Raw genomic sequence first — 17,613 nt, 5'->3', positions numbered from 1 at the left:
TTAAGAAAAAATATAAATTCTTAATTTTTTTTATAGTAAATAAAAATTGTAAAATTATTATTAACAAGATATATTTTTTTATGAAGTTTTATTTGATATTCAAAAAGGGATAATAATAAAAAAAAAAAAAAAAAAAAAAAAAAACAAATTAAAATGGGCTAAATACAAAATATAAAATAAAATTAACTTTAAACAAAAAATGGTGAATTCATAAATTCACTAAATTTAACAATAAGTTGATTTTTTTATATTCGCTAAATTTAGCAGTAACATAAAAAAACGATCCAAACCTAAAGCCATTCCCCCATGTGGTTTGGAAGAATAAGCAAATGAATTAATATATTTATATAATGTTGAATTTTTATTTATTAATTTTTGTAAATCATCAAAATAATTTGATAAATTAAAATTCGTTTTATTTATTTGTAAATAAGATGATATGTCTATTTCAGTATCCTTATTTTTGTTGTTATTTATTTTTCCCTTTAATATACGAAGTAATAAAAGTGGCAAATTATTTATTCTTTGGCTGCCTGATATAATTTCAGTCCCTTTATATATAAAATCAAAACTATTTGTAAATCGTAAATCATATATGTTGCTTAAACTATAAAACGGTCTGATGTGCAATGGATATTGATCTATAACAAATATATCTGTATTAAAATTATATTTTATAAATAAATATAAATAATTAAGTTCATCATTTGTAAAATCTTTTTGATAAATATATAATTTTTTTAATTTTTTAATTTCTTTTTTTTCTTTTACGCTTATTTTTATATTTATATTTTTTTCTAAATATTTCTTTAATCCACTAAAATAGGAATATTCATTGGGCTCACTACTAAAACTATTTTCATTTAAATCAAAGAGGCTATTGTTATTTTGGTTTTTTTTTTCATCATGAATATTATTATTAATTTCTGGCATGCACTGACATATTTTCATATTTGTAATTGTATTTAATTTTACATGACTAGAGGAAGAAGATGATGTAAATTGTTTATCAAAAAAATTATTTTGACATACTTTACATGTAGATATTATTTCGTCATATATGTTATTGTAAAATTGGAGAATATCATTGTAAATTTCATTTTTGTTAATTTTGTTCAAAAATGAATAAACTATTTGAGAATGCAAATTTTGATTTATATTATTAGGATAAGAAATATTAGTTTCGTAATTATTTTCACAATTTTTTATATCAACTTTGTAATTATTTGCAATTTTATTATTATAATAAATATTATGTAATTGTTTATTTTTATTAAAATCCTCAAAAATAATATTTTTTTTTAATTGGTTTTTTTCATTTTCATCTAATATTTTTACACACATTTTATATTGTTTATCATAAATATATCCATTTTGTGAAATTTCTTTACAATTATTACAAAATTTTATATCATTTTTTATATAATAATATTTTTTTAATATATTATGAGCTTCACAAAATGTTAAAACTATTGGAGTGTCAGTAATCATAGTAGGCTCAAACGATGTGTGTGAATTTTTTTTTCCATAAATTAAATTAATTAAAGCAATTTCTTGAATAAAATTTGTATTAATATAATTAACAATTTTTTTTAAAAAATTATAAATATATATTATTATTTCATAATAATTATTATATATAACTTGTTCAGTGTCCAATGATAAAAATTCATTTAAATGTTTAGTGCTATGAAATTTTTCATTTCGATATGAATAATTTATTTCAAATATTTTTTCATAATCATAATTAATTATCATTTGTTTATAAAATTGTGGACTTTGGGCAAGTATTATATTTTCATTTTCAATCGTGAAGCAACTCGATCCACCTTCTGATCCATTTAATTCTGGAAAATTTTCTAAATTTGTTTTATCATTACTTTCTTTAATTTTATTTATATTATTATTCATTTCTGTTTGTTCATAGCAATTTACATCATCAATTTGGTTAAGCAAGTTGTTTTTGTTTTTGCTTTTATTTTTTGGCGGTTTATCTATTCTCATTAATTTAGGAGTAAATACTTCTATATATTTATCTTCTTCTAAAATTTGTCTCATTTTTTTTATAATTGAATTTTTTAAATTAAAAATAAGTTGATTTATCGAATTTCTATAATTTAAACAAAAGTAATCATTTTCGGAATACTCGATTTCATTTTTTTCATTATTTCTTTCCACATTTTCATTGTTATCTTTTATATTTGGATACACTACTTGCTCATTTTGGAAATCTGATTGGTAATTATTATTAATAGAAAAATCATTTTTATTATTTTTAATATTATCATTTATAAATGAAGGTGGAATATTACTTTGAATTTGTTTATCTATGTGTTCATAAATATTTTTGTTTTCATTTTCTTCTTTTTCACCATGCTCATAAGGTTGCTTCGTTTTGAAATAACCTTTATCGTTACATAAAATATTTGTCCTAAGAAAAGGAATATCATTAGGGATTATAGGGGGAACATAATAAGATTCTGAAATTTTATAAATATTTTTTATTTGTATTTCTATCCTCTTTTGATTATATATACTTTCAATATGTGGTATTTTATGTTTATATAATTTTTTGTTAATTTTTATATTTCCTATAATATCTACAACTGTTTCATTTTTTATATTTTTAATATATGTATACATTTCATCTTTTTCTCCATTTTCAATAGATATTGTATTACTAATTTTAGAAGTATTTTCATTTCTAGTTTTTTTTTTTTCATATACGCAAATAATATATAATCCACTATTCTGTCTTAAATATAAAATAATTCGTTGTGATTGTTTATCTTTTTTTTCTATTCGTCCTCTAATTAATATTGGTTTATCATCAAAATAAATTTCTTCATTATCTTTTCTTTTATTATAATTTTTACTTAAATTATTATTTATTTTTATATTTTCTAGAAATTTGTTACCCCATTTAGTACCCTCTATATATTTTATTATATCTTCATATTTGTAATATTTCCTATCTGTTTCAGTTCCATAAAAAATAGAAAAATCAAACACTTCTGACAAACTTATTAAAATAGAATTAGGAAAAGATTCTTTTATATTTCTATTTTCTAATTCAGACATATCTTTAGGATTTTCGTTTGCCTTCGAAAATTGAGAATGATAATTTTGAGAATTGAGCTTGCCATTTTTTTTGAATGTAAAAAAATATGTTTTTTTTGAATATTTATTAATCAGGGGAATTTTGGTAGATTTATTATAATACTTTTTATTTTCACTAAAAAAATTTAATTTTGTTTTTTTATTTTTGTGATTTAGCAAATTAAAGGCATTCCTTTTCCTTATACTAGTTACATTTTTTGTATTATCAATAAATAAACTTACACATTTTTTTGTATTTTTATTTTTATAAAATTCTGTTCGACTTTTTACATTATAACAACTTATAATAATATTTTCAAAATTTAGTATATTTAAATAGTAGAAAATATAAAGGAACAAACAAATAGCTCTTTTTAGTATATTGTGTTTCCTGCGAATAGGAAATTTCATTTTTTTTTTATTCATACCATTTTAAATAATTTAAAATTGAAAAAAAAGTCAAGAAATATTGTGGTATTTCTTTATTTGACATATTTTCGTTTTTATTCCTCATTTTGTTGTTTTCGTTCTCGAAATAAGTGGAATAATATTAAAAAAAAAAAAAAAATGTAAGCGACAAGGGCACACTATTCGCTAATTTGTATATAAAAATAGTTTTCTTAAATTGATAAAATATCAAATAATTAATAAAAAATTAATAATGGAAACAAGATAAATCACGTATATTATTATACAATTTCAAAAAATGGTATAATTCTATTGATATGTCTCTCCACCATATATTTTCCTATTTTTTACTATATATACACATTCGACCTTTTATCAATTTATTTATATTTTATCCATTTAAAAAATCATTATAAATATATATCGATTCAATAAAATTAGATGATCGTGTTTATAAAGAAAAGCACAAAATGTTAATATATCATAAAAAAAAATTTTAATAAAAATTGAAAAAAAAATACATAAAAATAAAAAGGTATAGTGGGCCAATTTATTTGTTATCAAAATGTAAATAATAATAAATGAGAAAGAAAAAATGAAAACATGGAAAGACATATTTTCAAAAGTCATCAAAACGGGAAAAACGAAACGGATATACTAAGAAAATATATGAGAATTGTGAAGAACCCCCCTGAAATATTTTTTTTATACTACAATTGCACGCCTAGTATAATATTTGATATTCACACTATTCAGTTTTTTTGATTTTGTTTTGTTTTGTGATTGATAATAGTTTTGATAAATTTTTACATGGGGATATCCGGAAGTTGGCAGAATTGTGTCACAATGGGAAAGTACTAACTAAATTAAGAAAAAGAAAAATCCAAATTTCTGGCGACGTTATTAAATATTCGAAAAAATTTCGGAATGAATCTTTATATATATCATTGGTTACATTGTTCATGTTTTCTAAATTTAGTTTTGTATTAAATGGTGAAAATAAAAGAATTAATAATTCTTTATATTTATTGGCGTTTTTAAATTTTTTTAAAGTATTATGTATGTTTTTATATAAATTCTGAACTTTTAAAACAACATCTTTTGATATATATGATTCTTTTTCTTCATCAATCATAACAACTTTATTTTTATTTCCTATATCGCTATTTTCAATAGGCCCATTTTCATACAATGTACTATACACTTTCCATATTTCAATTGAAATATCTTCAAAGCATTTTGTATTTATTAGAAATAATAATAAAGATGATAGACTAACCCATGTAACATCGTTCATAAAATCAGTGTTCATTTCTTCATTTTCATTATTTGGTGAATAATCATATATATTATTTTTTTTTTCAGAATTATTAAAAGATATATTTTCATTATTTTTTTTTATAATATTCATTATTTTTGTATATAATGCTTCATCGATTTGATGACTAAATTGCACTTGATGCATGGTATATGGCACATGATCTTTATTATTTTCAATTTTTTTTTGGGTTAAGAATTCTAGATTTTCTTTTATAATGATATTAAATAAAGAAGCGTAGTTTTCCCAAAAGAAGTTGTTAATATATTGTAAAATATTTTTACATTCATAAAATGTGCAATCATAAAAAAATACATTATATTTCCCGTTTTCATAATATAACTTAAAATTGTATTTATTATCCATTTTTATTTTATTTAATATATTTATTCCTTTATGTATTCTTTCCAAAATTTCGTATTGTTTGTTTTTTTCTTTTTCCTCCAATTGTTCTGTTTCCTTTACATTGGGGGGTTCTTTTTTTTCATCCAATTTTTTTTTATAACTTGGTGGATAAGAGCAGTTATATATGTAACTGTGATTTTCTTTTATATTTAAGCAATGTTCTTTGAAATATATTAAAAAATTATTTATATGCAAATTAATAATACGTTCTTTTTCTTGAGCAGGTAAATTACTTATATCTTTTAAAAAGTTTGTTTCTAAAAAAGATGAATATAAATTATCGTGTTCGTGAGTATTCTTAGTTATTTGTTTGGCTTGTTTTATTTCGTCACATTTTGTTTTTTCTTCCTTTCCATTATTTTCTGGTTGATATTGGTTAGATATATTTGCCATAACATAATAATAATAACTAAAATAGGATAAAAACATATTATAAGTATAAAGATTTTCTTCACTAAATTCTCGAAAAGATGTTAATAAAGGATTTTGTTCGTTACCATCTCTTTTACCTCCTAAAATATTTAGTAGTCCTTTTTTCATTGATGGCATATTTTCGATTTCTTTAGTTATTTGGTTTTTTTTTAAAGGATCAAATCCTAATAATATTTCTATATTTATATTATTTTTATTTATTTTGTTGTTGACATTATTTTGTGAATTTTCTATACTTTTTTTAACAACAAATATTCCTGCAGCTTTATATTCAGTTTTCATTGTATTTGTAATATTACAATTAATGTTTTTTAATTTTATTATTCTTTTTTCTATTTTACCATGTTTATATACACTTCGTAAATCAATTACCCCATTGTTCTCCATTTTTTTGCAATATTTATTTTCAAGAGCATTTTCAAAATTTATATTTGTATTTCTTCCATGACTTGATTTATAACCACTTGAGTTTTTATTAAATGAATAAATTGGCCTTGTATTTCTCATTTTTGGGATATATTTATGATAATTTATTTCTTTAGATGTGTAATATTTTTCCCTATTATTTTTTATTATCGATATATGTGTTTCTCTTGGCAATGATTTAATATAATTAAATTTGTACATATTATTTTTTCCTGTTGTGTTATATTTATTTATTGAATTATTAATTAGATTTATATTATTACTATTATGCATATCTATTTTTCTTTTATTTTTATAAAATTTCTCACTATTGATATTTCCTATAACATTTAAATTTGGGGTATTCACCACTCTTTTTTTATAAATAGGGTATGCATCATATGAAATAATGGGTGGGAAATTACCAATGATGCTGTTATTATTGTTTGCATTAGTTTTGAATATATAATGTGATGGTTTTGTCGGAGTGGAAGGGGAGTAATATGGATTCATTTTATTAAATATATAATGATTGACTGGTGTTTCTAATATATATATATATATATATTTTTGAGAATTTTGCGATTTATTTTGTATATTGTTTATTTTAAAGACATTTTAATGTAGTTAATTTATTTTACAAATATATAGATTTATTTTTATATAGACGTTTGTATTTTTCTACGATCTACACCTCTGAAATATTTGACATATTTCATTGTTGCTTCTCTTTAATTATATTATTCATCTTACTTTAATTTAACTGAATAGACGAATAAGCATACATAAATTTTTAATACAAGTTAGTCATGTGTATGCATGTAGCATGAAATATATATGCATATATGAACTGGCATGTATAATTCGGTTATTCAATTATTCAATTATCAAATTATTCAATTATTCAATTATCAAATTATTCAATTATTCGATTATTCAATTATCCAATTATTCAATTATTCAATTTTAAATTTTGTTCGAACTGCAATAATTTTCTATATATGCTTGTATATCATGTGCGGATTTTATGAAATAATTTTCTCATTATATTTGTTTAATATTTTTTTTATTTATTTTACAACCATATTGGCATTTAAAAAAAATGGGCCATAAAGTGGTTTGCAATAAATAATCTATATAAAAAAAAGGGCAATAAAATGAAAATGCGTATAAAATATATTATAACTAAAGTTGCAAATTATAAAAATGAGAAATTATAAAAGTAAGAAAATTATTTAGTAGATTAAATAAAAATCGCAATTGTTAAAATATGATAAATGACTTAAAAAATAAAGAGGTATATTTTAAAATTTTGAAAGTTTACAATTCATATATTTTTTTTTTTAATTTGATAAATATTTATTTCGGTGATTTATGCTATATGTTGTGGCTGTATAAAATTTAGGCCATACAATTACTTATTATATAAAGGATTTTTTTTTAAGAAAATATAAAAAAAAAAATAAAGATAATATAATTTTATAAAATCACTATAACTTGTTATATTTCAAAACATTTTATTACTTCCATAGAATTTTTTATGTTGACAATATATCCAATTGATAGTGTAGTATATTATTCATAATGAGCAAACTTAGCATCAACTGTTTTTAATTTGGTTTAGATGGATAAGGGATATATGTATAATTTGAGAGCATACTTCATATAATAATTAAAGTTACAATAAATAGTCTCATTTCTGATTATTTTTCTTTGGGTAGTTTTTTTACAATTTAACAAAGAAACTGTATCTTTATACAAATGTGTAATTAAAGCGTTTTTTATTTTTATTTTTTCTTTGGGTATTTATATTTCTCTCGACTTGTGTCCTATATACACATAATTTATGATTTTATTTATCTTATATTTTTATAATAAAAAAACACATTCATTCAAAAGGTGTATACACTTTGTTATAAAATAGATTTGTCAATAAAAATAATTATTTTCGATATCAAAGTTTTAAAAATTTTATCATTTTAAATATTTATAAAAAATAAAAATTTTATAGACTAATTGGCTTTCATAGAGAATGATAACATTGTTTTGTGGTGATATATATTTTTTTTTTTTTTTTTTTTTAAATAATTCAAACTTTTTAATTTTAAAAGGCATACATTAATTATGAGGACACTGAAACTCAGTATTACGAATATACATATAATACAATTATGTTTTATATTTATTTTAATTTTTATTAAGTTTAACCTTTATTTTTTTGTGTTTGATAAAATAAGTGATTTTATGTGAAAAAGATAAAAAAAATTGCTAACTATTTGTACACCTGATTTTTTTTTGTTTTTTTTTTCGCTAGTTTGCCTTTTGCTCACACACATTCTTTTAATTTTTTTTTTTTCTTAAACTTTTTTAATTTTGGACTAGCCATTTTCATCTTTTACACTTTCCTATGCTCTAAGAATGCAAATAAAAGGGCCCCAAAAATGTTTATTCGGCAAATATATGCACATATACATAATATATATATATTTTTTTTTTTGTGTACATGTGTGTATAACGTATTTTTAGTAAAATGAGTCCTTCTTTGTATCATAGGCAATATAAAAACGGTGAAAACAAACAAGCTAATAATATTTAAAACGAAAATGACTTTAGAAGAAGAAGGCGATAGTTATAACGATTCCATCAGTGTTGATGAAGATAATACAAATAAAATAAACGATGATATAATTAATCATATTTTGTTCAGAAATTTATCAGAAGAGCAAACAAAAATTGTACAGGTACCTTTGGAATATAATTTATGTATTATTGCATGTCCAGGGTCAGGAAAAACATCAACTTTAACCGCTCGTATTATTAAGAGTATAATAGAAAGGAAAAAATCAATCGTCTGCATAACATTCACAAATTATTCTGCTAAAGATTTGAAAGAAAAAATAATAAAAAAAATAAATTGTTTGATAGATTTATGTACAGGCAAGGAAATTCAAAATAAACTATTCAATAGAAATAAAAACATTGGAGGAAATAAAATTCGGAATAAAAAATATGACATTAATAAAACAATGTATAAAAATAAATTCAAAGTTTTAGACACAACAATATTTATAGGAACTATTCATTCATTCTGTAGATATATTCTTTTAAAATATAAAGGAGAGTTTAAAATATTAACGGAATTAATAAACAGTAATGTAATAAAAATGGCTTTTAACAACTTTTGTAATTCAACGATGCACAACAATTTTTCAATCGAAGGGGAGGATAAATACACAAATGATCCCTCTATAATTAATAAAAGTGATAATACATTTAATCTTTCACATTTTATTAATTGTATGAAAAATAATATAAGTAAACACGAAGAAAAGAAATTAGAAGATGAAGCGATACAATCTGATTATGACGATGAAGAAGAAAATGAATATTTTTTTAATTATTTATATAATTTTAATAGTTCTATAGATAAAGGGAATTTAGAACAAATGGCTGAAGTTAAATGTATATTAAAAAAAAAAGAAATTATTTTTTTAAAAAAAAAAATAAAATTATTAAAATATGTTGAATTGTATAATATGACAAATATCGAAATAAATGATATTGAAAGAAAATTTTATGAAAATTATAAAAAAATTTTTGAAAAAGAAAAATTTATTTATTATGACTTTGACGATTTGTTAATAGAAACATATAAATTAATGAAAGACAATATACCAATACGAAATAAAATATTAGAAGAATGGAATCACATATTTTGTGATGAATTTCAGGATATAAATACAACACAATTTAATATTCTTCAATTTTTTGCTAATATGCAATATGATGTTAAGCCTACTATGGATAATGAGTGTATTGATGAAGATATGGACATTTTTGTTGAAAATGATCCAAGTAAGTTCATCAAAAAGCATTCTAAAAATAGTAAAATACAAAATAACAAACGAAATAAAACAAAGACAAGTATTACAGTCATAGGGGATGATGATCAATCAATTTATGCCTTTAGAGGAGCACATGCTAGTGTTTTTAAAAAAATTATAAAAGAGTGTAATTGTCTATTATTTAAACTAAGTACAAACTTTCGAAGTACAAAAGAAATTGTAAGAATATCAAATAATTTAATATTAAATAACGGAAGTTGTAGAATAAATAAAAAAATATGCACAGATAATATACCAGGACAAAAAGCAACTTTTGAAATTTTCAAAACGAATGATGATCAAATATCATATGTATTAGCTCAAATTATTTTTTTAAAAAAAATATATAATTTAAAATTTAGTGATTTTGCTATATTATCTCGTACTAATAAAACTTTAAAGGAAACTCTTATAAATATGAACAAGTATGAAATTAAAAAAAAAGCTTTAAAAATGTTCCGAGAATTTTGTAAAAATTTAGAAAATAATAATATAACCAATGATACTCATGAAAATTATTCAAAAAATGAAAAGCAATTTGAATCTAAAACTACAGATATGGTAAATGTGAAAGGTCACGAGGATAGTATCTTTTCAAAAAAAGAATTTCCTTCTGATAAAATTAAAGAAGAAAATAAACAAGTGAAAGAAGAATGGAATGAAGTAAATATTTCCACTTTTAATATTCCAATAAAAGAATTAAATAAAAAAAAATCATTTTTTGGATCAAAAGAAATTATTCAATTGATAACATTACTTCGTTTTTTAATAAACATAAATGATGATGTAGTTTTTTTAAAATCTTTTAAAATTATAAAAAATAGTAAATTGATCAAAACAATTATTCATAAGTTAACAAATAATAATATTAGACAAGTTCACAATATCTCGGATACTCGTTATGTTAGAGATGATAATAATATTAACAATCATAGGGGCAAATTAAATGAGGAAAGTATATCTTTTTTTGAAAAAGTTAAAAATATTTCACAGTTGTATATTTTGTCTAGAAGAAAAAAACTTAGTAGCGATCAGCTAGCCATTCTGAATATATTTACAGAAAATGAAATAAAAATTATTCTTGATTTTTTTTTTGTCGTAAACCATTTTCTTAATATTTGTTCTCAACACAATTCAGTTTATATTTTGGTAATGGATATATTAAAAAAAACGAACTTTATAAAAAAAATAATGAAAAAAAAAGAAGAGAATTCGGAAGGTACCGTTAATATATCAATGAATAATGAACAATGTGATTTGTTGAACGTTAATAATAATTCAATAAATATGGAAAAATTATCAGATTGTAAAAATGAAAATGGCATATCCACAGTAAACCATAAATCAGGTATTGGAAACAATAGTAAAGAAAAAGAAAATACACATATAATAAAGAATTGCGTTCATACAGTAGATTATCAAAACATGCATAGAAAAAAACGAACATTTGAGCAATGTAATGATAATGCAAATAATAATAAGGATGAAAATGCAGAAATAATTAATAATAATAATAAGGAAAATCCTAACATAATAAACGAATTAGAAATTAAGAACAATTTAAAGGCACTTTTTAATATAAATGAAGAAGACTATAATTATAGTCAAATACAAAATATATTTGTATTTTTAGAAATAACAAAAGAATATAGACCGAATTTAATGGAACAAACGTGTTATGATTGTTTAATATGTTTTTTGAATGATTTTAAAAATAATATACATGAAAAAATGTTAATTGAAAAAGTTACATTAACAACTATACACAAATCAAAAGGATTAGAATGGAAAGTTGTTTTTATTATAAATGTTATAGAGGGTGAAATACCTCATGTTTCAGCAAACAATAATGAAATAATTGAAGAAAGAAAAATTTTTTATGTAGGTATAACAAGAGCAAAATATATATTATATTTATTGTGTTATGTACAAAATACTCATATCTCTGAAAAAAATACAATATCACGATTTATATATCAAATGAAGATTTAACAAAAAAAGAAAAGGATGAAAAGAGCGAGGCGTCACACATCCTTTTGTGCCATAATATTTATTTTCTCAAAAAAAATAAATTAATTTTATACAAGTGTATAAATGTACCATATTAAAACTTTTTATAGAAAGAGGAGAAATATATCTCCTTGCACACACATGTGAATATAGTTGATTACAAAAACTATGATCTTATTTATGATAATGTTTATTACAATGTTATATATATTATTATTTTTGATCAAGCTTAATACAATGCTATATATATTATTATTTTTTCGTAGATTTGCTTTTTTTTCAATGTCTTTTTTTTTACCTTGGGAAAACTATTTTGAAATATTTTATTTTTGTTGATATAAACAAATGAGAAAAATTAGCCTCTTAAAAATTTGATATACATACAATTAAATTTGTATATATAACAAGCTATTAACTTATTTGCATTTTTTTTTTTTTTGAATCACCACACAAATATTATATTTACGCGTAATGTTTTGAGCTAGCTGTAGCCATTTTTTTTTTAATTATTTTTTTTAGCTATTTTTTTTAACTTATAAATATAGCTAGCTAAAAAAAATGTCTATATATTTTAGAGAGCTGTTTCCTTCAAATAAGTATTCATTTCATTCAAGTTTTGTATATCAAATTTTTGCATTCCTTTGTTTGATTATTTTTTCTCGTTTTATTTGTCCTATGTGCAAGCTGCCTTAAAATTGTCTTTCTTAGTATTTTCTAAAAATACATGATCAATGTCGTTTAATTTTTCGTCAGGGTTATAAAATTTAGAACGGATTTTCGTAACACAATTTATGATGTGTTTTTGCACAGGGAATGGGAACTCACCACACAGTATTATATATTACGTTGATTAAAATTATTGTCTATTTTTGTGTTATTTTAATATTGCTAGCGAATGTATTAAACAATTGTTTTTATATGTGAAAATATAAATAAAAAATAGGAAAAATAAAACATATATTTTTTTTTTCTTTACAAGTGAAACGGAATGGAATTTATGTTGGTCTGAAAAGGATTGGATAAATGAAGTATATGACACTCTTTCCCTTAAAAATGATCAATATGTCAACCATTTTAGAAATTATTATGAAGTGAGTAAAATGAATAAATTAATAAATAGGAAAATATAAATAATTTTTTTTCCTTTACTAAATTTATTTTTAAAGCATTGTAAATTGTGTGGACATGTATTTTATTTGTATTTTTATCATTTTTGATTATTTCCAAACACAGATTTAATTATATACTAGTGTGTATATTTGCATTATGACTCGAATGATATATATATATATATATATATATATATATATCATGGATGTATTCCCCTCATATTTCTTTAGCTGACTCGTAAAGATCTACTAGCCAAGAATATAAAAAGACTAAAAAAGTTATATGGAAAAACGCAAAATAGTGAAGAATTGAAAAAACTTGATATAACACCACTTACATTTGTTTTACCGCTCGAATATAAAATATTTTTAGAAGAATATAAAAAAAAAAGCAATAGAATATGGATCATGAAACCAATTGGAAAATCTCAAGGAAAAGGAATTTTTCTTTTTGATAAAATTTCACAAATAAAGGATTGGAGTAATAGTTCTAAAAATAGGATCCTTGAAGATAAGAATCGAGAAAATGAAAAAGATAAGGAGAGGATAAAAGATCGAGATAAGGACAAAGGAAAAGAAATCGAACGTGATAAGCTTGAACTATATGTTGCACAAGAATATATTCCTAATCCTCTATTAATTGGAGGGAAAAAATTTGATATACGTTTATATGTGTTAATTTTGTCATATTACCCACTAACTATTTATATACATAGAAGCGGGTTTGCTCGATTTTCTCATAGATATTTTAAAAATGAAAAAAATAATATAAATGATATAACAATGCATTTAACAAATGTAGCAATACAAAAAAATGCAGAAGGATATGATAATACTATAGGGGGGAAATGGTTCATAAGGGAATTATTTATATATATGATTAATAGATATGGATATGATAAGATAATGGATTTAATACAAAATATAGAAAATTGTATAATACAATCATTTTTAGCTGTTCATAAAATTATAATAAATGATAAACATTGCTTTGAATTATATGGATTTGATATACTTATTGATAATAATTTAAAACCATGGTTAATTGAAGTAAATTCTTCCCCATCTTTTTCTTCGAATACTAAAGAGGATTATGATTTAAAATTTAATATATTAGATGAATTAATGACTTTGATAAACATTGAAAAATACAATATACCACAAATGGATCGGATTGGAGATTTTGATTGTATTTATAGAAATGGTGAACCTATCAATAATCTGAGTCCTTATAATTTTCATTCCTATCTTGGTTTGTTTTATTATTACAAAAAAAAATATTTTATATAATTGTATATGATAAATAGTGTGTATATATGCATTAATTTTTTTTATAATTTTGTACATAATTTTTTAGGAGCAAATTTATCAGGAAATGAACATTTAAAACAAATGGCAAAAAGTATAAAACAAAACTTAAATGAAAAGAATATTTCGACAAATAAATAAAAATAGGATGAACTGTGTCATTGGGTAAGGAAATAACTTTCTAATCCATTTTGTCTTTTTTAAAATAGTAGCTGTTTAGTCGTTTGTTAATATTAGTATGATATTCATTTGATAATTTTTTAAAATTATTATTTTCTGCTAAATCTTTAGCAAAGAATAAGAGCTTTTCCTTTAAGCATTGAACCTACAATGTGAAAAAGAATAGCAATGTTGAATAATGAGAAAATGGAATAATAGCAAAGTGAAATAATGGCAAAATGATGCATATATATGTATATGAAAATAACAAAGAAATATAAATATGAAAACCTTTTTGGACAAATTCCTTTTGACTATGTATGGTATGAACGGATTAGTATTCCGTTGAGAAAATGTTGATTCTATATTTTTTATAAACATTGAATTATTTTTTTCTTTTTTCATATCATATATTGAAAGTGCAATAACTGAGCATGGCATGATTGATCCACCTATTACTAAAATTTTAAAAGCTTTGTGTCGACTATTTAAAGAATCAGGTCGAGTTACTTGATAATGTATATCATTATATTTATGCACTAATAATTTATTTATATATTTAATATTTTTATAACCCCATAACAAAGTTAAAAAAACAGAAAGGTGATATAACTTGGGTTCATATATTAATGTTAATGATGAATAAAAATGTTTTCCTAAATCTATTACAGGGGATATAATTTTATATAAAAATAATTTTTCTTTTTTACTTTTTTCTTTTATTTTTGTATTTTTATTTTCTGATTTATTGTTTGATGCTGCAAATGCAGTATCATCAAAATATTCGTCTACTTTATTATTTTGTAAAAATTTCTGTTTATACTCTTCTTCAATTGATCTATTAAAATGATCATATTTTATTTGTTCGTTTAAAATAACATCGTCTCTATCCATCTTGTCTTTATCCCTTTTTTTCCTTATACAGTTTTTATAAATTTCTATTATATGAAAAAGAAAAAAAATTGAACAGAAAAAAAATAGAAAAAAATAAAAACAATATCTTCTGCACTATCTCTAGTCGTATAACTATATTTTCACATTAGGTCCATATCTATATTTCTTTTATTAGAAGTTTATTTTTATAATATATACAGTTGTATTGTATATATATATTTATAATGTCCAAACATGAGTTATGCATTTTACAAATAAGTGTGAATTTTATGGATCATATTGAAATAAATAAAATGTGAAATAATAAAGGAATATGGATATTTGGAATAATGTTTCAAATTTTGTAATAAAATAGAGCTTTATTTTTATTCCTTTTCAAAATGAGTAAAGAACAGTGTGCTAGTCGCTATGAATATTTCTTTTTATAAATTATTAAAAAAACTACTTTAAAAGTGTAGAATAAATAAAAGGTAACAGTTGATTATTTATCCCATATATATTTATTATATGTACATATGGAATGTCAATTTATTTCAAGATTTGAAAAAAAAGAAAAAAATACAACAATATTATAATCATATATGCTAGCAACAATATGTACGAATATTCATTTGAATAAATAATTTTGATTGCATGGTTTCAGCTATTCAAAATTGTCAACTATATTGGTTACTCCTAGTACCCTTAAAAAAAATATATATAAATATATGGCACTATTAATTTAATTTTATTTAATATATATATGAAAGTTATTACCTAAAAAATAATAGTAACAATATTGTTACCTTGAATATTTACATTGCGATTTTATCATTATTTTATTATTTTATATTTTTTAGCATTATATAAGTTATAGCCGTATACCCCCAAAACTTCGAAATATCTCTAATTGTAGAGGTGTATATATATGTATATGAATATTGAAAGAATTTTATTCAAGATATTAAAATGAACGGGCTAACACTTATGAATATAATTAAGAATGACGTACAAGCACTAATATTTTGTTTTTATATTAATATATTTTTATTTAATATATAAAGGGAAAATCAATGATAACAGGGAAAAATTACAAGTGTGGAACACGGCCTCATATATATATATACATGTACATATAATTGTTTTCATATGCGTATAATTCATATTTTAAACAATGTGTTTAATAATTTGTATTAAATGATAATTTTATATATATATATATATATATATATATATATATTTATCTATTTTTATTTTCTTAATATGTTACTCATTACAATAAGGTTATTATATGTACTTGACCTTATATATTAATTTTTTATAGTTAAAACTGTTTGTATAAATACTACATTTTTGATATTTTTTTTATCAAATAACCCTGTTCCTCCCTTTTAAATTATTATATATTCGTGTGTGCAAATGATTAAATATCTTTTTTTAGCTAGCTGTTTTAAGAGATATACCTAAAAAAAACACACACACACATTATATATGTGGATATACAGTACTCAATATAAGTAATTGGCTTTGCAAGACTTGCATTTCTAAAAAGAACAAATAAAATGAATGAAAACAGATCAAGGGATTATGATTATTTATACAAAATCATATTAATTGGTGATAGTGGAGTAGGAAAATCATGTATATTGTTAAGATTTTCTGATGATCATTTTACAGAGAGTTATATAACCACTATAGGGGTTGATTTTCGTTTTAGGACTTTAAAAGTTGATGATAAAGTTGTAAAATTGCAAATATGGGATACAGCTGGGCAAGAAAGATTTCGAACTATAACTTCAGCATATTATAGAGGAGCTGATGGAATAATAATAATTTATGACACAACAGATAGAAACTCATTTTTGCATATTAATGATTGGATGGCTGAAATAAATAAATATACAAATGATGATACTTGTAAATTACTAGTAGGTAATAAGTTTGATTGTAAAGACGAAATAGAAGTTCCAACAGCTGAAGGCGAAAGTAAAGCAAAAGAATTAAATATACCATTTATTGAAACATCCGCTAAAGATGCATTGAATGTTGAACTTGCTTTTACTATGATAACTCAAGAACTTATTAAAAAAAAAAAAAAAAAAAATATTAACTCAGTCAATAATCAAACTAAGGTTAATCTGTTTTCAGACGACAGAGATCAAAGTTCATTGTGTTCGTGTTAAAAAAAATGTGCATACGTATA

General features: G+C 21.6%; 6 protein-coding genes across 6 annotated transcripts; 3 read left to right on the top strand and 3 right to left on the bottom strand.

The window, feature by feature from the left end:
- Positions 1 to 225: 225 nt before the first annotated feature.
- On the bottom strand, positions 226 to 3,510 carry PBANKA_1114000 (aspartate--tRNA ligase, putative; the record flags this gene model as incomplete). The annotated part of the gene is made up of 1 exon (XM_034565673.1): positions 226 to 3,510. One exon carries the CDS (start codon positions 3,508 to 3,510, stop codon positions 226 to 228), a length of 3,285 nt encoding a protein of 1,094 aa, XP_034422347.1.
- Positions 3,511 to 4,348: 838 nt separating this feature from the next.
- Positions 4,349 to 6,580, bottom strand: PBANKA_1113900 (conserved Plasmodium protein, unknown function; the record flags this gene model as incomplete). Its single annotated transcript, XM_034565672.1, has 1 exon — positions 4,349 to 6,580. One exon carries the CDS (start codon positions 6,578 to 6,580, stop codon positions 4,349 to 4,351), a length of 2,232 nt encoding a protein of 743 aa, XP_034422346.1.
- A 2,090-nt stretch (positions 6,581 to 8,670) lies between these two features.
- Positions 8,671 to 11,943, top strand: PBANKA_1113800 (ATP-dependent DNA helicase UvrD, putative; the record flags this gene model as incomplete). The annotated part of the gene is made up of 1 exon (XM_034565671.1): positions 8,671 to 11,943. One exon carries the CDS (start codon positions 8,671 to 8,673, stop codon positions 11,941 to 11,943), a length of 3,273 nt encoding a protein of 1,090 aa, XP_034422345.1.
- Positions 11,944 to 12,519: 576 nt separating this feature from the next.
- On the top strand, positions 12,520 to 14,519 carry PBANKA_1113700 (tubulin--tyrosine ligase, putative; the record flags this gene model as incomplete). Its single annotated transcript, XM_034565670.1, has 5 exons — positions 12,520 to 12,557; positions 12,715 to 12,792; positions 12,941 to 13,052; positions 13,302 to 14,322; positions 14,428 to 14,519. 5 exons carry the CDS (start codon positions 12,520 to 12,522, stop codon positions 14,517 to 14,519), a joined length of 1,341 nt encoding a protein of 446 aa, XP_034422344.1.
- Positions 14,520 to 14,559: 40 nt separating this feature from the next.
- Positions 14,560 to 15,431, bottom strand: PBANKA_1113600 (conserved protein, unknown function; the record flags this gene model as incomplete). Its single annotated transcript, XM_034565669.1, has 2 exons — positions 14,560 to 14,703; positions 14,829 to 15,431. 2 exons carry the CDS (start codon positions 15,429 to 15,431, stop codon positions 14,560 to 14,562), a joined length of 747 nt encoding a protein of 248 aa, XP_034422343.1.
- A 1,541-nt stretch (positions 15,432 to 16,972) lies between these two features.
- Positions 16,973 to 17,593, top strand: PBANKA_1113500 (ras-related protein Rab-1A, putative; the record flags this gene model as incomplete). Its single annotated transcript, XM_034565668.1, has 1 exon — positions 16,973 to 17,593. One exon carries the CDS (start codon positions 16,973 to 16,975, stop codon positions 17,591 to 17,593), a length of 621 nt encoding a protein of 206 aa, XP_034422342.1.
- Between the last annotated feature and the right edge of the window lie 20 nt (positions 17,594 to 17,613).

Source organism: Plasmodium berghei, assembly GCF_900002375.2.
Source record: "Plasmodium berghei ANKA genome assembly, chromosome: 11".
Lineage (NCBI taxonomy): Eukaryota > Apicomplexa > Aconoidasida > Haemosporida > Plasmodiidae > Plasmodium > Plasmodium berghei.
This window is presented reverse-complemented; position numbering and strand designations above follow the sequence as displayed.